At 40.0% G+C, this 21,621-nt stretch overlaps 1 protein-coding gene across 1 annotated transcript in view; it reads left to right on the plus strand.

The window, feature by feature from the left end:
* The first annotated feature begins 1 nt into the window (after nucleotide 1).
* The window catches only part of TMEM204 (transmembrane protein 204), a 27,996-nt gene continuing 6,376 nt past the window's right edge, over nucleotides 2–21,621 (plus strand). The window contains exons 1-2 of the mRNA XM_010185015.1: nucleotides 2–281; nucleotides 13,558–13,713. Coding sequence (XP_010183317.1) covers nucleotides 2–281; nucleotides 13,558–13,713 — 436 coding nt within the window. The remainder of the gene's footprint in view (nucleotides 282–13,557; nucleotides 13,714–21,621) is intronic.

A 21,621-nucleotide genomic window follows, 5' to 3' on the forward strand; every position in this document is an offset into this window, starting at 1 on the left:
TATGACTGTCCAGAAACTGGTAGCCACAGCTGTGTTGGTAGCCCTGGTCTCACTCATTCTTAACAACGCAGCTGCCTTTACTCCCAACTGGGTGTACCAGACGCTGGAGGACGGGCGCAAGCGCAGCGTGGGACTCTGGAAGATGTGCTGGCTGGCAGAAAAGAGCAGAGGAGGTGCAAGCACAAGTGCCAGGCATGGGCAAGGGGAGGAGCGAGAGTGTGAAGCTCTGGGCTGGGGTTCAGAGTCAGCGGGGTTCCAGGAGTCGCGCAGTACTGTCAAACGTAAGTTCAGTCTTTTGTCTCCTCTGCTTGCACTAATTCATGATTGATGCGGTGTACCCGGTCCCTGGGAGATTTGTAGCCTAGCAGAGCATCCTGAAATCATCGTTAAACCATCTGATTCTAAACATCTCTTAACATCCATCCTCAAATAAATTAATTTGGGAAAATAAGAATAATTATGTCCACCAGTGATAAACTAAATTCCTCCTCCTTCCACCCCAAAAGCTGTAATCAACATTGTGCTGTCAAGTTTATACAGCGTATGGAACAATGTGCTTTGAAAAAATAATCTGTGAAGTGCAAGCTTAAAGCTTTGAGACATCTGCTGTTCACTGGTTCCTGCTATAGTCATATCCCTTCGTGCTCAATGCATTAACTCCCAACCACAGTTGCTCTGAATACCATAAAATTAAAAAAAAAACAAAAAACCACAACAAAACAACCAAAGTGTTCAGATGCCATCCTAAGTTATTTCTCCCTTCTATTTACTTTTGTTGGAAATGCCAGGAGCAGAAAAGACAGAAATACTTTTGGTAAAAACGTGTAAAATGGAGATAGGCCTTAAAGTGAATGGTGAAAAAATGCAGTTAGTATACTCCTTGGCAAATACGAAAATCATGAAGCATGGTGTATTTCTCCTTTTGTAAAGACACACTTGTGGGATTTGAGGAATGCACACAGCTTAAACTGAGCTACTTAAAATTCTTGGATAAGATGAAACCTGTAAGCCAATGTTGAGAATTAAAAAGCTCAGTAATAAAATTACCACATTCATAATGTTAACAGTGTGGCACTGCTGTCATTAAGAAACCTGAGCAGAGCTGTGCTCGGCATACCTGCGCTCATCCTGGACCCGGTGCCTGTGACCATACCAACTGTGGTGCCCGGAGGTTTGCTCCTCCGAAAGCCTTTGCTTGCAGCCTCTGGCTCCTCACCGGCATGAAGCAAGTGGGTGAGAGCAGCGCCTCGGGGTCGTCATTCACCCAAATCAAGGCTTTAACTGCATCTTTGAAGGAATCTGAATTTAACAGAACCAATGTCTATAAAGTCCCTGCTCTGACAGACATTTTGATTTTCCAGAGATTTGAACAGTGCTCCTAAAGAACTCTGGTGCCTCTGAAGGACGTAGTGTTAGTCATTTGAGTTCAGATAGATTTATTTTTTCATAGTTTGGAGGAAAAAAAAAAAAGGCAAAAATACTCTGGTCCTCCTCAGAGTCTCCCATATCCCTCTGGAGAAAAAAAATATGAGAGGAATTTCTTTTAGAAAAATGCTTTCATGTGGGCCCATTTCATATGATGTTTTCCAACAAAATAGTGCAGTAACATTTTTTGCACATTTGGCTAATATTAAACCTGCATAAATCTCAAACAGAAAACTTCTGTTATAAAGCCTGAAATCTAACTTTCAATTCTTTTTCAATTGAAAGACCTTCTGTGATGACTAACAATTATACAAAGGATTAGACCATTGAAAAAGTTCCTTGATGTGTACCTACAACTTCCTCACAGCCCCAGTTAATATTTATGAGCCATGTTCTTACTTGAAAAACATGCACACCACTGATGAATTTTAAAAGTACATATTCTATAGTCAGCAGCTAGAATGAGCTCCTGCACATTGAATTTGGCTCCTGCAGCAGTTTAAACGCACAAACTTGTATTTCTTGCTGTGCACAGGTCAGAAGATGGGTGGTGCTATAAAGACTGGCACCGATGTATCAGTTTCATAGCAGAATTCTATGGGCAGCAATTTCTTACATCAAATAGAAGCAAAATGCGAAAGAAAATTTTAACATTTCAAAGTAATAACTATAGCATGATCAAGTCCCCAGAAGATTTCTCTACCAAACACTCTTAAAAATTCTAATTCAAAGGAGGACTTTGAAGCCCAGTGACAATATTTGTATAGGAATTAAGCATCCATTCACTATTTAACCTGGGAGCAAGCTAAGCAAAAGACCAATTCTGAAACTTTATACAGCATTTAAAAGAAAATCTCACCTCTGCAGCTGTGCCACGACGAACTAAGGAAGAAACAAATCTGCTGCACGTATTTTTAAGACAAATTTGTTTCTATGGATTGTGCACAGTGAATATGAGCCTAATTCTGCATCCATGTTACGATTTTAAAGAATCTAATAAGAAATCACATGTTATTTTAGTAGTATACATGGCAATCCTTATCTGTCAGGTGTAGAAAAATCCCAAATATGTATGTGTGTGTATGTATATACATACATATAAAAAAATAACTATTTGAACAAAGCAATTCCTTCCGCAGTGATAAGAGTTAACGTAGTATTTTGGACGCCATTTGTGGACAATAAATAGAAAATATATTCTTCCCATAGCAATGCAAAAAAGGCAACAATCTTGCTTATATAAAAAGATTATATATACACACATACATATTTGGGGCACAAGTTATCTATCTTATAGTTCAACAGAAAAACAGTAAAACCTTTGAAAATTTGCTTTTCCATGTACTGATGACTTCTGTATGTAAATAACAGCCAATTCTATGCACTACTATAAGCAGGCTCACTCACTGGCAGAGACAAGAACATTCTTAAAACCTATTTTTCACTGACTTTCACTGCCTGCTCCTTATCCCATTCATATCACTGGCAAAGCTCCTTTTCAGGGGACACAATGAAGCTGGGGTGGTCGGTTTTTTTCCTCTCATCATGTACACAGCTCAAACAAAATGATTTGCAAGAAAAACTATGGAAGTAGCTCATTGTGTCAGCACTTACGCGTGCTTGAACTAAAAATAAAGTACAGCAAATTGAAACAAAGAATAATTGAAGTTTTGCATATTTTGGGTAAAAGTCGTGCAGGGAATGAACGGAAAATGTCAGTGTGACGGAGCATGTCTGCCAAGAGCCTCTCTGGAAACGTCAAGTCAAATGACATACCAATAGCCCTCTGATCCAATTCCACAGGACATCTGTGTGAATTACTTCATCAGAACACAAACCAGTGGAGAAAGGAAAACTGGGGTGTTTTGTATTCAAACTCTATGATATAAACACTGCATCAAGAATGTTACAGTGTCAGTAAAGGACTGCTGGTATAAATACCAAGTGACATAAAAGACAAGGGGAGATTACAGATGCTGCAGCAGAGAGACACCGTGAGCAAAAACATAGAAATAGGGGAAAAAAGAAATCCAGGGACAGGAGTAAATGATATTAAAAATACTGTACAGAAACCAAGTGTCTCAGTATGAACTATTCCAACAAGGCACAACTCAAGAAACATGGATGACTTTGGTCCTAGGGGAAAGCACCTCAACTCTGTTCTTCCAGCTCAGGCCTCACTGCTCCTGGAAGGAGCAGATCTCAGGCCCTTCCATCTGTCTTTATCCATGTTTTTCTGTCTCCTCCTCTGTGTGGTCCTGAACCCTTCTTTAAGCCTTCTGTGATGCTAAAAAGCTTCTGTGAGACAGTTCAAATGACTAACAGCAAGAAAATACCCAGGTTTGGAGTGGAAGGGCGGTGATGGGATGGGTTTTCTGCATGGTTATTTTTCTGTCAGATTAAGTGGTGGTATCAGGAGTCCAGTCTTGTAGCAGAAGCTGGGTGATGCAAGTGTGATGACAGATGAGATAGCTCCTTTTTAGTGGGAATGAACTATCAGATCTGAAATCTTTGTTTATGCTGTGAACCAAAGCCCAGTTATGAAGACTCCAATCAAAGTTTTTCTAACATGGACAGACCATTAGCAGTTTGTCTTTAAAGAGCTCACCACAAACTCAGATGGCACATCCCCTCTTCAGAACCCTGTAAGGAAACCTAGCCAGGTCACCTAACTCTCCTGTCATCTGAGCGAGGGTGCCAAAGGTTATGGAGATGCAGTTTCAGAGCTATTGCAAAATTTTGGAAGATTATGCTCATCTGCATCTCTTAACCCTTCAGAAAAAGACCACATGTAGTAGAAGCATACACTTAGTAAGATCTTGGGTAGGACAGCGTGTTTTGAGTACTCAGTACTCAGCTTTGTGCCCACTTAATGCATGAGCAGACACATCTTACCGAGCAATGCAGCACCATGCAAGGCCACACGAGCTCCATGGAGTAGCGAGAACATGTACTTACACCACCAGTGATGCTCTCTCAGAGCAAACCAGACCTACTTAAAGCCACCGTTACCTGCGCCCTGGCCCAGAATAGGCCAGTAACATGACGTTGCACTGCCTGAACACACCAGATTACTCAGAATCAGTTTAGATATTTTTAACCATGCTGCGTGGTACAAATATGCCCTTAAGCCCTACTGTGCTACAAGGCTATCTCTGGGTGGACAGATGGAGCTGATTTATTCATTAGCCGAGGTCACAGTCTGTCCCTTTTTGTCTAAAGAATGTTATGAACAATGTGGAGACACAAGGATAGGGAGGGGTTTAAAAAGATATAAAAACCTTGCTGGGTTCTTTGGGGCTCCAGAAGACACAACAAAAATCCCAACAGCGGAAGCACGAATCAACTACGGATGCCCAGAGCAAGATCGCTCTCATTAACTGTGGTTCTTACAAGGAAGTAAAACCAGTGCAGGGACAGGGACAGTATCATGAGCTACGTGACTGCCATAGGGACCAAATATAAACACCTGTCCACTTAAGTGTATGATTTACACAAACACACATACACTGTGAAATGTAGTGGCTGAGGCGTAGTGCTGCTCAGCGTGGGAATAAGGAGATGACATTTGCTTGTGGAGGCAACAGCTCACCGAATGTCCACTCCATTTACACAATTTTCCAATGTCCACAAATTTCTCTGAAATTTGGCTGGATGGAGCATGCTGTAGACACACGATACTTATTCAACATATACAGATCAGGAAAGGAGGCACACTGCATTTGGAGAAGACAGGAACTACCAGCAGATTAAAAAAAGCCCAAAACCTTACTATACACATGGATGCTTGGTAAACATTAAGACTGAAAATGGCTATGGAGCTTTTCAAAACTTCAGATTAAATGCATTTATTACAGCCACCAACACAGAATGCCCTACTGATGTTTGTGAACAGGTAAACCATAACACGTAGACACCCAGCATCTCAACAGGAGCTATGTAACAGCCTTGTCTGTTAAAATTGTATAGAAGTGGTCTCAATGTTGAGTTTGAAAGGTCCCCGTCATTTAACCATAAGCACTTGTTTATGTTGAAAAAAGTTGATACAGCTCTATCTTCACTCCAAAAGTAACTACTGAAGCTGTTTAAAAACCAATCAACCAACCAACCCCCAACCAACTACACTCCTCTCCCCAAATAAGATCTTTCAAGTTAAATATTCAAATACGAAGTTTCACACTCAGATAAGCTCAATCATAAAGTTCCAAAATTCCTAAAGGGATGGAAGATTTCACCAGTTTGTCACAACAGAACATTGTTCTAATTGTGCTGAAATAGATTGGTTTCTCATCCTTCCTTTTTTTTTTTTAAATACTATTTTAAAGTGGAAAAAGCATAAATTGCATACTTCACAAAGCTATCCGGGAGATAAAACCAAGTGCCTGTTCTCATTTTTAAGATATCCATTCAGCAACAGAACATACTGAGGACTCCTTGTAGCTGAATGCTATATGGTTGCTTACAGAGATTTAAGGAGAAAGGCAGAGACTTTCCTTTTAAGGACAAAGTCCTGTCCTTACAATAAGATATGTAAACAACATCCTCATGCAGAAAGGGTACAGACTGATGAAGAAAAAACTAGATTTAGATCTGCTTCACTTTTAAGAAATTAGTGTACGTTCAGACCATCAAAATATATCCGTATCAAAGAGGCAGTACTTGAATTAAATCTTCCCATGGTTTCAGTCATGCAAAGGTGACTGAGGTACCGCCAGCATTTGTATTAGTTTGTTTCACAAATACATTTAAAGTGTCTCAATATATTTCCTAATCTATACTCCAAAAAAGCTCAAGACATTAACAGAATAAATACCTCAAATTTCATTCATCAGAACAAATGAAATATCCGAAGACTTCATAAAGAGAGCACAAGTTTGGGAGGTGTAGCACAATGCTGACTGCAATAAATAATTAAAGTGATTCTATTTATTGTCCTTGTTATCTCTTAACTATTTTAACAGTAAGTACTGAACCTCCTGTCCCTATGTTGTAAAATGAAGTATAGCTGTAGTTTGCATTTTGACAGTGCTCTTGACACTCAAGGCACAGCTCCAGATGATTTCCATGTCAGCTGCAGAGACCATTTCTGTCCAAAACAAGAACGCACAAGTAGTTGCCAAAAGTTCGGCTAAACTAGATTATCTTAAAATTATAAAGAAGGATATCTTCTAAAATTATTTATTAATACATAATTCAGTTCTTCAGGTTGGAACTCACCTCCTTTAACAACACAACCATAAGTGATAGTTAGCAGGAAAGAAGTCAAATAGAGAGCCAGTCTGAACAGCACCACTTCAGCTTTTTTGCAAAGCACTATTTCATGCATTGAATGAATCAGAGCTCCCAGGAAAACCAATATAAGCCCATTTAGGTAAAAGTGTACTATTCTGACTTTTCCCAGTGTTGGAATGCTTGGCTTTGAATTTCTGAAGTCCTTATAATGTGGATTTTAAAACTTACTCCAAAAGGCTGAAAAAGTGAAACTCTGCTATACAAAACCATGCACTAAGCTCAGCCTGAATCCTGGGCAGGCTTCAAACCTTTAGGTTAATGCATAGGCGTAACTGTTACTTATTTTCCAAATGGCTTAGTAACTGGGGCAGGACTGAGAAGCCGCCCAGCGAGGGCTCCGAGCTTGGACAGAACAAACTCCCTGTTCTGCTCTGGGGTGTCCGGTACCACCTGGCTGTATTGCAGTGCATCCACTGCTCTGTGACAAGAGCCATGATGTCATGCACAAGGCCTAGCACTGCTGGGCTTTCAGAGGATTTAGTTGTCAGCTATGGTTCTGTTAAGGCAGTGCATACTAAGACTTACCAACCTACATATGGAGGGAATATTAATAGAACAGCAGGAGATGTATCCCATATCTCAGGATAACACCTCACCAAAATGTCACGTTCCAGAGGAAAAGGGTGTACTCAGTTAGAATCTCTTGATTATATTAGAGAAAATCTAATTACTGACCTAATTAGATTAAATTTTAACAGCAGAACATGATCTCAGGCTGCAGACACCCAGCCCAAGAAGATGAAGTCTAGCAAAGCTACAAGCAACCAAAAATGGGTTATTACAAAAATACATGAAGCAACTTAAGCATTAGAAACATTACTAGTTCTACCCATAATTATTTAGAAACTTGTATTTCAGAAATGCAACCGTTTATCGTCCTTCCCAGAATGGAGTCACGTGTGAACATTAAGCATTTATGAAGACAGGTACATCTCAGGATAGTTCACTGAATAAGTAATCAGTAAATAAACCCAAGAACCGTAAAAAGGAGAGTGCATCAATAGAGTATTTTGGTTTTAAATTCCTTTCATCACAAACATAGCAACCATTGAATTCCTCCTATAAAGTCTGCCTTTCTATACTGATACTGAAAAAGGTTGACAACTAAGTCATGTTTAAAAGGCAAGTCAATGATGAAAATATATTACACTCAGAACTCTAGCTGGTTGGAATAATTTTAAAAATCAGTACCTAAAAGGGTAACTTTTGGTTAAAAGTTAAACACAACTAAAGTAGCTGTTTAACACCAAAACAATCAATAGAAACAAGGGAGTAAAATTCCCCAGGAGATGTGAAGCACGGATAAATTAATAGATGTAATCAACTCAGCAGCAGCAGGGTAGTACTGTCCTTCAGCTAAGCATAACAAATTACTGCCTATCTAATTACAATGTTTAAATAGCATCTTTTAGATGTAACACACTTTGTGTCCCACAGCGGCGTTACGGTCAGCTCCTTGCAGCTTAGGTGACAGGCAGGAAACAGTGCAGCTATGGTGGGATGCTCAGAGGCAGCACTGTTCTGGTGCAGTGAGTAAATGTGTGGTCACTGGATTCTTCCCAGGGCTGGTAACTTCGTAAGTTACAGAGGCTGGACTTTAGTTTGCACTAAATTTTTTGTTCATCAAAAGTGGTATTTCTCAGAGGAAGTTTTAGACAAATATTAAAATATCTTGGGCCATGTAGTTTCCTTCATATATACTCTGTGATTTAATCAGTCAAAAGCTTGAATTCCCAGCTATGATTGGGTTTTCCCTCTAAGCAGTCAGAAAAAGGGAAGAAAACCTCACATTTTAAGCAGTTAGCATAATCTGATTTTTCAGTGAGCTCATCCTTCCTCATTATACCAAAACACTGCAAATTACTCTCCGGTATGACTAACGTAGTTCTGCAAAGCACAAATCATCCTGGGGCTATCATGGAACATAACAAAACAAAATTGCTGCTTTCAAATAACAAAATCAAATCAACATTTCTAATCCAGATGGATACATCTGGCCTAGGAAATGAGCAAGACAACAAGGAATTTGAATTGGTCTCATCCCTGGAGTTTGAGTTTTGACCCTTGACTGATCACTGTGTTTTAAACAAAGCAGAATTCATTAGCCAGTACCCCCCAGCTGGACAAGAGGCCCATCTGGACACCCTGGCCATGAATTAACTACTTCTCAGAGTAAACTGGGATTAAGATGAGCTTCCAGAAGAAAAAGTCAGAGACTAGCATTTTGTATTGAACAACGGCCGCTTAGAGCAGTTTTGGAGCCATTCAGTGTCTACCCCTTTCCAGTTCTAGACAGCCAGCTTGCATCTTGAGATAGGCGAAGAATTTAAGATTTAATTTAAAATAGCAACAGGCAAAGTAAAAGAGCACAAAGGTAGACACTGAATTTCCCAGCTCTTACAAAAACTATATTGCAGCCAATTTTACAGGAGATAAGAAATATTTATTCCTGGATTGAGAAAGAATCTTCCTCAGAGGATGAAGAATCATTAAATTCTAGAACAAAACGAAAAGATGACAGACCATACATTAAACCTGTTAGAATAAAACAGCAGTATCCTAATATGAAATATGGAAGGGTACTCAATTTGTGTAATACCTTTTTCCATAAAATAACTGTCTTCACATTTAATGAAGTCACAGTAGCTGCTTCCTCCTTATTCTACCTATCGTCATCCTGTTGTGGTTCCAACCAGGACCACATGCATTCTTCTCTCTGGTTAAAAGCAGCAGCTATACAAAATATCAGTTGCATTTCTACATGTCTCTGAACAGGGCAGGGTACTTGGTGAATAAGCATCCCTAAGTCTGAAGTTCTTACAAACAAAGATCATCAGTGTTACACATTCAGTGCTACTGCACTCTCCAATTGCAAGAGACAACAGCAATCAGAACCATTATTTAAAGACTGAATTATTACAAATTCTGTTGGAATTCAATTGAGTCACAGTCATAAACTTTGCATTTTTAGTATGCTAGATATATCTATGGCAAAGTTGAAAGAATTTATAATACAGTTAAGTGTTAAAAAGAAGTAATGAATAACAGTGAAAGCAAAAATCTGGTGTTTGTTTCTGTCAAGCAGCAGTACATATTTCTGGGATAAGCTTCAGACATTTAGAGGGTATATAACAGGCTTTTTTTTAAAAAAAAAAAAAAGCTCATGCTTACTATATACAGATAATGGAACAGAATTTATTATGGCTGTAAACCAACTATTTTTTTAATTTGACACTACAGATAGGTCTGTCGACAAATTAAAGTACTTTACAATAATAGCTGCAAGCCTGCCTTTTACTTACTACATTTCTCCTTTGAAAGTCATTACTATCTCTTCAGCAAGCATTTGTCCTCAAAGTATTACAGAAGTCCATTGAAGTGGAAAAACAGAAGAACACTTCAAATGCTCCAAGTTTTACTGACATTTACAAAGCTTGGATGTCTGAATATGATTCTGTTATCAGTCACATGCTTCATGACCTGTAAGTGTTCAACGTGACAAGAGAGCTAAATGCTCCCAATGCCAGAAAGGACAACTTTGAAAGTTAAACACAAAATCTTGGAGCAAACTATTTTTTGAGTGAAATAATTTTCACTCAAACACTGGAAGCTAAAGGTAACCTATGAAGGGTAAAGAAAGAAAAAACTCATTTTTATGACTCACAAAAGACCAGACTCAGTGATTACCACAATGAAGTACTCTTGCTTGTTTATATCAAGTTTTATTTTCTGCACTTCTTAACAGTCTCCTTGGAAGTAATCAAATTCTGGTGGCCAGTGCACCCACTGAACTTATAAATAGTTAAGTCACTTTTGAATATCTGGTGAATATTCATGTCCAGAGTATTTCTTTTTCTAATATATGCAAACTTAAACACTGAGCTGCTTCTATTTCAGAATAGCAACAACATATTAGCAAGAGAACTTGAAATGGCACAATGATATTTACAAATCCCACCTTTTGCTGGAGAGGAAGGAAAAGGATGAAAACAGGACATCCATCAGGTTCACAGGAAAAGTAGGAAAAAAGCCTGACAAAGTACCCAACTCTGCAATGAATCTATCCAGTAGCCAGCTGGGAGACACATTTTAATCAGGTTTCCAGCCAAGACCCCATCTATGTCTGTAACCATTTCTGCATTTGTTCTTTGTATTTAATATAGAATCACAGAATATCTCGAGTTGGAAGGGACCCATAAGGATCACTGAGTCCAAATGCCTGCTCCTTGCAGGTCTACCTAAAGCTAAACCATATGACCAAGAGTGTCCTTCAGACACTCCTTGAACTCTGACAGGCTTGATGCCATTAACCACTTTCCTGGGGAGCCTGTCCCAGGGACCAACCACCCTCTCAGTGAAGAACCCTTTCCTAATGTCCAGTCTGCACTTCCCCTCACGCAGCTTCATTCCATTTCCTCCTGTCCTATCTCTGGTCACCAGAGAGAGGGGATCAGCACCTCCCCCTCCAGTGTCCCCCTTGAGGAAAGTATAGACTGTGATGAGGTCACCCCTTAGCCTTCTCATCTCCAAGCTGAACAAACCAAGTGACCTCAGCCCCTGCTCCTAAGTCGTGCCCTCGAGGCCTTCCACTGTCTTTGTGGCCCTCCTCTGGATACACTCTAATAGTCTGATGCCTTCCTTGTATTTTGGCACCCAAAACTGCACGCAGCATTCAAGGTGGGGTTGCAGCAGAGCAGTGTTAAGTGGGACAATAACCTCCCTTGACTGGCTAGCAATGGCATGCTTGATGCACCTCAGGACAGAGTTGGCCCTTCTGGCTGCCAGGGTATGCTATTAACTGTCATTCAACTTGTCATCAATCCCAATCCCCAGATCTCTTTCTGCAGGGCTGTCCTGCAGCCTCTCATCCCCCAATTTGTATGTATAACCAGGATTATCCCATAGTAGGCTGAGAATCCAGCACTTGCTCTTTCTGAATTTCATACAGTTGGTGATTGCCCAGCTCTCTAACCTACCCAGATCTCTCTGTAAGGCCTCTCTGCCCTTGAGGGAGGCCACAGCTCCTCATAGCTTAGTATTATCAGCAAACTTACTTTATGTACATTCAATTCCTGCATCCAGATAATTTTATAAAAACATTTAAGAGCACTGGCCCTGAAACTGAGCCCTGGGGAAACCCCACTGATGACTGGCCACCAGCCTGATGTAACCTCATTTACTGTAACTCGTTGAGTTCAACCCATCAGCCAATTGCTCACCCAACGTATCATGGACTTGTCTAGCTCTGTGCTGGACAGTTAATCCAGAAGGATACTGTGAGAGACAGTATCAAAAGCTTTGCTAAAACCCAAACCCACCACATCTACTGGCTTCCCTTTGTCAACTAGATGGCTGACCTTGTCATAAAAGGAACGTAAGTTGGTTAACCACGACTTTCCCCTTGTTAATCTGTGCTGGCTATGACCAGTGACTGCATGGTCTCTCAAGTGTTTTTCAGTAACTCCCAGAATAACCGTCTCCATAATTTTACCAGGCACTGAAGTGAGACTGACAGGCCTGTAATTACCAGCATCTTCCTTCTTACTCTTCTTGAAAATTGGGACAACATTTGCCTGCTTCCAGTCAACTGGGACCTCTCTAGACTCTCAAGACCATTAAAAATAATGGAGAGAGGTCCTATGATAACATCACCCAGCTCTTTCACTACCCTGGGATGAATCCTATCGGACCCCATAGATTTACGCACAACCAGCTGGAGCAGCAAGTCTTGAACAAGTTCAGGGTTGTCTGGGAGTTTATAATCTCCCCAGACATGGTCTTTCAACACAGGGCTCTCGGAGCCTCAGGGCCCATCATCTATGTTAAAGACAGAGGCAAAGAAGGCACTGAATGTCTCTGCTTTGTCTAGGTCCCTGTTTGTGAGGTGACCAATCTCATCAATGTTATCTCTGATTCTCCTTTTGCTGTTAACATATTTTAAAAAGCCCTTTTTGTTGTCCTTCACAGTGTTGTCTGGCTTGAACTGTAATTAAGCTTTGGCCTCATGAATTTTCTCCCTACAGTGGTGAACAGCATCCCTGGAGTCGTCCCGTGTTGCCTGGCCTTGTTTCCAATGTCTGTACACTTTCCTTTTCTGCCTAAGTTCTAGAAGAATATCCCTGCTCAGCCAGGCTGGTCTTCTGCTCCACTTGCATGACTTTTGACACTTTGGAATTGCCTGCTCCTGCACTCTTTAAGAGATGGCTCTTAGAAAGTGACCAGCATTCATGGACCCCAATATCTTTAAAAGCAGATTCCCAGGGCATCTTACTAACTAGCTCCTTCAGGAGCCTGACATCTGCTCTCCCCAAATCCAGAGTCAAAGTGTTGCTGCTGATTTTTCTCCTATCACCAATGATTTGAAACTCAACTACTTCATGGTCATTGAGACCAAGCCAGCCGGCAATCATCATTTCACCCCCAAACCACAAATCTAGGAGGGGACCTTTTCTAGTGGGCTCCCTCAGTACCTGCACCAAGAAATTATCTTCAATTCTGGCTAATTATTGGTAGAATCTTCATAGGGCAAAAGTCAAGCACCTCCAGCAGACCATCCTTGGCAATTAGCTGCTTGTTTCATACAAGGTTGTTTTGCACTGAAGCAGTAGTTATGGGATGCTGTGTAACTGAAGGAAAGATTTAATACCTATCCTAGAGAAAATATTTTCTTAATCAGACCACAGAGAATACAGTTAGAGCCAAGGACTGCTGGGAGTAGGAACAGTGTTCAAGAATAATTTTCTATGGACTGACAAGTTTTACATGGTGGCTCAGCCAGGATTTTCTTTTTCCCAATTTTATGTAATTTTAACCTTATGCTTACTTTTTCTGTTTCCCTAGTGCAGTTTGACATGATGCGTGCCTGTAACCTCATCGCCACTGTCGCTCTGACTGCTGGCCAGCTCATCTTCGTCTTGGGCCTGATGGAGCTACCTATCATTTCTCAGGATACCCAGTGGTGGGAGGAGGCCATAGCCGCCGTGTTCCAACTTGCCAGTAAGTCCAATTCTTTTTACTGATGGAAAAACACTCTGGTTTCTATTAAATCCATGTGGAAAAGAGTTTCTTACTTTATAAATCTTTCAAGTGACAAAGAATAGCAAAAAGGCCTAAATTTAAAAGTAAGCTCATTGTCTTTTAAAAACTCTCCCCATGAGATTCTGCAGTACATGAATAGAAGCTTTTATCTTGGATATATCAGAATGAGTCTTCTGCCAACCAAGAAAAATAAGCCTTTATTATTTCCTATGAAACCAGGAAGGCAAACATGAAAGAAATAAACTGGATGCAATGTAATCCCACAATTTAGCAGGACAAAATATACCAAAGGAACTGCTTGAAAGCAGAGCAGAACAGCTGAGCAAATTTTTGAAGTCTTGCCGAAACATTGTTATTTGCTTTTAGCTAACTGAATTTTACTCAATGACCATCAGGTGGATTTTGATAGATAGATACGTCTGCAATTTAGCAAAGAAAGCTGGGGTCAATTCATAACATTGGCTGCTATAAATAAAATTCCCACAGTAACTTTCGTGGACACAGACTGTATACAGAAATGAATGAGGAAAGGAGGAAATGGTTTTATCAAATTTCATATTGACAGCAGTGGCAACAAACTGTAAACATTTTGCAATAATGCCTTTCTTTACTACATAAAATAAGTCACTCAGTATTCATTACACCAAGAGTCCAATCCTATAAAATATCCATGCATGAAACTAAAATTAATAATATTCGGGCTGCTTACAACATCAGATTAAAAAATCTATCATTAACATAAAAAACAGGTTATAATAAAGAAACACCATTTTATTTTAAATCTTAATTTCAACTTTAAAAACTCAGAATATTTAGAATGGTATAAACCTACTGAGACCCTGGGTTTACACTGCTTCAAGGTCAGAACCTAGCCTAGGTGATTTAAATACAGTCCTCACAGCAATAAACATCCAGTAAGGATGATTAACCTGAAATCCAAACAAGAGGAGGAGCCTGCAGAGCTCAAAGCATCTGATCCAGCTTCCAGGTGCAGCGAAATCCCCAAGCATCAGTCAGTGCTTACCGGGAGGCAGATACACAGCCCAGCCATGACAAGACCTCTCTACAGCCTCTTCACATACACCATGGGCCTTGTAACTCTGGATGCCTTCTGGACAGTTCTCCCTGTCATTGGTGTGATGCTGCTTTACTCTCACTCCCTCCCATCCTTCCCAAAACTTGACAAGTCTGTTTTTCCCAGAGAGGAAATGCATTCTGGCCTGTTTAGATGTATTTTTTCATTGACAAACAGCACAGTGGACAGCCATGTGCCTTTCTTCTATCAAGGCTGCTAATTTTAGACCGGGCTTTTTTTTTTTGCCTTTTTTTTTTTCCTGTGCTGGAGTCTGTTTTAAACACAGTCAGAGAGAGACTGAAGGGCGCCAGGATATCCCGACACAGGAGAAGGAAATGCCTGCTATTACCTGTTATGCAAGCTGAACCTTGAAATCCCCAGTGCTGGGAGGGGAGAGGGGAGGAAAGCCAGAGTCAGAATGATTAACAAAACACTAATGAGAATGAGTGAAGAAGCTCTTGAATCAAGGAGTTCATCCGCCTGCCTGTGTTCAAAAGGTGTGAAGAGATGGATCTGGCAGCTTGTGACAGTTCCAGAGAGAGACATTGCGCTAGATGGATCAAAGGTCTCCCATCTGCAGAAATAATGCGATGACTGTGGTGGCTGTTCCTGTCCCGCTTGCCCATCCTCCTTTGCAGTTGTGCCACTCTCCTTCACCATCATCAGATGGTTTTCTGCCTTGCAGTCAGTAACATGTAATTCATTTTACATCTCATTATCATAGTGAGAGTTTTATGTTAAAACAGTTTCCTTCCTGACACCCAGAACAACCAGTTGAAGTCTTCTGGAATGTATGTTTTTGAAAAAAGAAGAGGCATCATATCTGCCATTATCCTGATACAAAATAGACTTCTTGGAGACCTCCCTAGTTTTCCAGGACACTGGCATGTCAACTGCTGACTGCCTGGGCAATCAAGGGGCTGCACTCACAGGACAAGCGGTTCACGGTACAGCTTGCGCTGCCAAAAGAGGGCTTGCGCTGCCAAAAGAGGCTGTTTCCTCTTTCACAGAACCCAACGGGTGCTCTGTAATGTTGAGCCACTCAAACTGGCCACAAATATCAGCCCCATCCACCAAATTTCCTGGATTGGGCCCCAGTGACAGCATTTTATACATTATGGCTGAAATGTCTTTGATATCAGACAAAACACATGTGCAAGCTGTGAGCAAGTCCATTTCTGTTGCTCTGATGAAGGACTGCTGCTGCATCTAGGGTCCAAGATTTCTTTATTGAAGGGGAGAAAAGTGGCCACCCCTTATCTTGTAAGCCACAGATAATACTCAGCCTCTGAGCCTCCACTCTGAGATCATAACCTCTCATCTCTTTTCGAAGTAAAATAGCAGTATTAGGCAAAAAACATCAGAACAATGGCTACAAATTTTGTATTTAAAAGCATCTTGTCCACACAAAACAGCTCAAGAGAAATCCCTGTGAAGCTCTCCTTCATTTTAAGGGCTGAAGCCAATGTATTTTAGGCTAGACAAATCATTTGTGTGAGAAGAGCAGACAATATTTAAGAATGTACATACTTAGATCTTACTAAATATTTCTTGAGTACCGGCTGGGTAATTTTTATTTGTTATACTTTCAGATATGTTACTGAAAACACAAGCATCCACCTCCTGTTTTTTCCTTTTCAAAAATGCAAATGATCTAGAGAATTGTTCTGCAATTGCTCATCCTGTCAGTAATTTCAGGAAAAGCTCTCTTGATTCATGTCCCCTCTAATTCCATCTTCTGTTTGATCTCTAACTTTCATCCTGGAATATGCCAATAAGTGCTGAAGAGAACTGCAGTGGTCACCAGTTGAATGAAACCTAGTATTATGAAGGCAGGCTTGAGTGTATGGCTCAGAATCACAAATTCAACCTACAGTTTACTTATTTTTAGTCAGAGTTTACATGTGGGTTTCATTGCAGTTTCCCAAAGTCTGAACTAAGGTCCCTTTTGGTTTAGAAAACTAAGTGTACTGTCTTCCAAAACCTATTACAAGTTCAAATCAACCATCTCTGATCCCACCAGAGCCTGCAATGACTCCAGGCTCCACCACTTTTTCAGTTCTGCCACCTGCACAAGCATTTGACAGTCATTCAAAAAGGATGGACCTCTGACAGAAAATAAAGCCCCAGGAAGCAAAGAGGAAGGAAAGAAGAGAGGAAACAGCATTGCTCCTGGGACAGCAACGGGATTCACACAGCTCCAAAGCTCTGCAGCCTCACACCTCCCATTTAACAGGAAAGGAAGCTGTTTGCTTTGGAAAAAGCATGTGGTGAAAATGGAACCAGTGCTGTATGTGGAATTTTTTGTCAACACTCAGAAATTTCTCTGCGGAGGATTTTGGGTTTTCTGTTTTTTTCCAAGGAACTGTTACAAACTCAGTGTGCTGAATATAGGATGAATAACGGAGCTGACAGAAGAACAGCTGGAAAGGGAAATCCATACAAACGGGACAGGGAATAAAGAGCACTTCAGAGAATATTGAACTACTACAAGCAGTAACCTGCCTGACTGGATCAGGCCTTAAGGGAGTCCAGCCAAGTGTCTGATCTTGTACAGTGGTGTATCAGAGACTTTAGAGTGAAATGTTAGAAGCATAACAGGGAGGATCTAGGATAAAATATCCCTTTACATTACATCTCACCCTAGTTTCTGAAAGTCCAAGACTGGAATAAATTTGCATGATAATGATTAATGTTCTTGCCAATCCATTTTCAGTATTAAATTACTTAAATTACATAATATCCTGAAGATTAAAAACTTTGGTGTTCCTACTGAGCCTGTCAGTTACAGCCAAATAAATTACAATCTCACCTCTCAAATTTCAAGCACTGCAGTCCAGCGTTTCCTGCTGTGCTTTTCTGCTGACGGTGTACTTCACTCCAGACCATCACAGGAAATCTGAGTTCACGCATACTCTCATTTCTGTGCTATTAAACCTAAATCAAGCAATTAGACGATATCCCTTCTCTCTTTTAGAAAAAAGTACTACAAATTTAGATTGGTTGATATCCAGAAAATCTTAATGCTGAACAGACCAGCAAAGCAGCCATTGGAGAACAGAGAATATACTCGAAGATATTAACGATAGCAATGTGATTCTGATTTCTGTATTACTTCCTTCCACCTTTTTCCTTCGCGACACCCTCCAGCCAGATCTGTTCCAAGATGAAATCTATGGAGCTGTAAACCTAATACTTCCTGTAAAGGAAGCAAATAAATGAGACACTGTAAATAACCTAAAAATCGTAACAAAAAGAGAGAACTTGACTGCTTAATTTGTGCTAAATGTTTTCATTTTTCTCATTTTTATTTCATCTCAGTGCAAACTTGCTTGTTCTTTATGTGGACTGAAAACCCCACAATAAAGTCATTTTGTTTTCACACTTTTGAAGAATGAAATGCATTTGCAAAGATCTTAAAATACAGAAACCTATCCTACTTATTTTGACTGAAATGGTTCATGTGAGCAGCTGAACCAGCAAACTGGGATGGGCGGCAGCTCACAAGAAGGGTGTTGAACTCTTCAACCGCTATGACTGCAGCAGGGAGAAGATGTGTGTATATTTTTCATGTCTCAATACTCATATGAGCAGCAGGCAATTTGTTGGGGCATCTCAATGTCAAAGGGCACATACTGTGATTAGAAATATAGTGACAAATATATTACCAGATAAATATCATTTGGACATACAAGTATAGGGAACATGTTTTATGTCAGGCACAGCTTTAGAAATAATACAGTAATGCAGGAAGAAGCATGTGAAGTGAAGTCCTTCAACTCAAACATTCACTTTCTTGCTTATGAACATGCGTATTATATACACATGGAGATGTCTCCTAAGCAAGTTTCAAACTGAGTTGCCTAGCTAGATCCACTCAATCTTTGATGTGTCAGGAGATGGACAGAACACTTGAAAAATGGAAGCAGCTTAAAGATCAAAATCCTTAAAGACCAAAGATGACCACTGGAACTTACAGGAGAATTGTTTGTCAATGACTGCTTCTCTGCACAAGTTGTTTTTGCTCAGGCTGACAAGAGCACTTACCTGTGTCTGGTAAGTTTACTGCAATCAAAAGCAGAGCTTTCATTGACTCCAGCTGCCTCTGCATCTGAGGGGTCAAGCAATGTTTGCAGCTGACTTTCACATTTTTCCTTATTTAAGCAGCTGCCCAACAGGAATTTTGTCTAATTCAGAGGGAATGCTTTTCAATCTTGAGTTAATGGACTGGCATAATTTCAAAGGAGACCTCTGAAAAGTAACCAAGAAAAGCAAGTTCACTGTCAGTAGACCTAAACTGGTTAAACAGTGCTCTGCATCTCCCTTTAAGTATTTCCAGCCAACATAAAATAGTATTCACTGCCTTACACTGACTAAATCTTCCAACCTTATCAGATTGAAGACAAATAGGGACTAATAAACTCAAAGAACACCACAAGTGGAAAGCCACTGTAATTCAGTGGTGAAAAGTGAAGGACAAGAGGGTCTTGTTGCCCCCAAGAAGCTTTGCTACTCAACTTGTTTAATTCTAAGATGTTACGTTCTACCAAAATCCTTGAAAATAAATTTTTATTGTACTCAACAATGTATAACTGAAAACTCAAAGGCCACTAAAGTCTCTCTGGCATTATAAACCAAAGCAAGCATACTTCTACAGCTTTCAGCCTGGTACTGCAACAAAGAGTACACAACTTGTACAGAAGCTCCACATTTGCCTTGCAGTGTAACAAATCTCTTTTGTGCCAAGCTGACACAGGAAAATATGTTAATTGATAATAATTTACACAAGTCCTATAGCAATGGCACTTTGGGAATCTGTCTCACTTTGATAAATGCAGTTGAGCTCCTACAAGCAGGTTATTCAGGCTTGTAACTCACTGCAGCTAAATCATTCGCTGTAAATGTTTACAGGATATATAGAGAAGGGGGATGAAAAATTTCCCCTCCCTGTTTGCAGTTCTGCTGCACAAGCATGGGTTCAGAATTCTCAGCAACAGTCTGGCTGCTCTATTTTCCTCCTCCCTTTTTCTGGCAGCAAAAAGCCATCCTACAGGACAAGCTGTAAAGAGGAGGATTATAACTCCCAGTATAGACTTTCTGCTGACCTAGAAAAAAATATAATGTAGATTTCTTCAATTGCTAATGTACTTATAAAAAGGAGGATTGTGAATCAAGGAGTGTCTAAAAAAACCCAACCAAACCAGCCAAGCATCACAGAAGTAAAAGCGTGACTGTGAGAGTTCTTTTAAAATGCTAAAAATCTGTAGTTGGCTTGCAGCCAGCTACAGTCAAACAGGAAATGCAGTATACAGCTCTGAAACCTAAGTTCAAAAAGTAACATTCTCCCAACCCACCCCCACTCATACAGTCAATACTGTCTCAACCAAAAGTCTTCCTAGTGAATTTGTTATCTGTTTCCTTCCCCAACGGAAAAGCCCCCCCATCCAGGCTTGTTTTGCTACGGATGGGAAACAACTGGAGATAAACAGCAGCTCTATGGGAAAATAAAGTACTTTAAGTAATCTCATCAGGATTTTTAGTAAAGGTGCGGCCTCTGTGCAGACTTTAGACAACACACAATAAAACGATCTGAAATTGATTGACGTACATAATGAAATTAAAACAGAGAAATTCAGCCGTGCATCTACAAGTCTTGTCATCACTACAAAACCAGATGAAAATGTTTAATATTTTCATAACTAAATTTAAGAAACACTTCCCATCTGTGGCCCTTCTCAAACTGCACTGTAAATTAAGAGATCAAGCAGACTGATGATGTAGAGCGATTTTGTGGTTATTTTTAGTAGAGCTACCTAAGAGAAATAGTCTGGGAAGCCAACTGTCTCCCTCCAGGTATTTTACTGGAATATTGAAACTAAATTCAAACATTATTGCTCAGTGTCACAAATATCTATCTAAAAAGTGAAGTCACCACAGTCTGTTTTAGTCATGGAAACAGAAGCTATTCTGAATACAAGGTCAATTTTTATAGGTGTACTTCTAACTGTTCTGAAGACAGGGCCAAATTCTGCAGTGGTGTATTGCATTAATAACAGAGTTATATTACATAACCGTCAGTACGAGTAGAATTTCAGCACCATTTTTCCTACACTAAATTCTCACAAAAGTGATACACTAATCGAGTATTTAACAGTATTCAAAGGAAAGAAATGAAAATGTTTTGTTATTTCCTAACGACAGTAAGACTCACAGTGAAGGCAGTAAGTGAAACAGGAGATACCAATATCATGAAAATACTCTGCTTTAGCTGCGTTAGTAGAAATAAACCATTAGTCAAACTTCAGTTTCATTCTCTTTCCTCAGAAGAGCCGAGTATTATTATTGCATCAGTACACCACAGTTTGGAACCAAACAGTACACACATAATTATCTGTAAGGTTTCATCTAAACTAAGAAGACACCACTCCTCAGATACAAAGGAATTAAAAAAAAGCCAAACAAACAAAGAAACAAAAAAGCCAAACACCTAAAAAAAAAATCTACTTTCACTAAGAAAGAGGAACCAGCGAAAGAGAAGGGCGAGGGTGGCACAAATAAGTGACTTGAATGTGTTTGTCCTGTCTTTAGAGAACAGACTTGCTGCTAAATGTTCCAGCTCAGTTCTTGGCTGGTAGACAAGACGACCACTCTGAGGAAAAGGACAACTTACATAGCACGTTGGAACACTTTGCTTCAAGAAGTTTAATTGTGATTAAGTTATTCAGGCAACATCTCTCCAAGCAAACTTTGGGGGTTTTCACACAACATCATCTTTACAAAAGCAGCACTCA

The sequence above is a fragment of the Mesitornis unicolor genome, unplaced genomic scaffold, assembly GCF_000695765.1.
Source record: "Mesitornis unicolor isolate BGI_N332 unplaced genomic scaffold, ASM69576v1 scaffold5085, whole genome shotgun sequence".
Lineage (NCBI taxonomy): Eukaryota > Metazoa > Chordata > Aves > Mesitornithiformes > Mesitornithidae > Mesitornis > Mesitornis unicolor.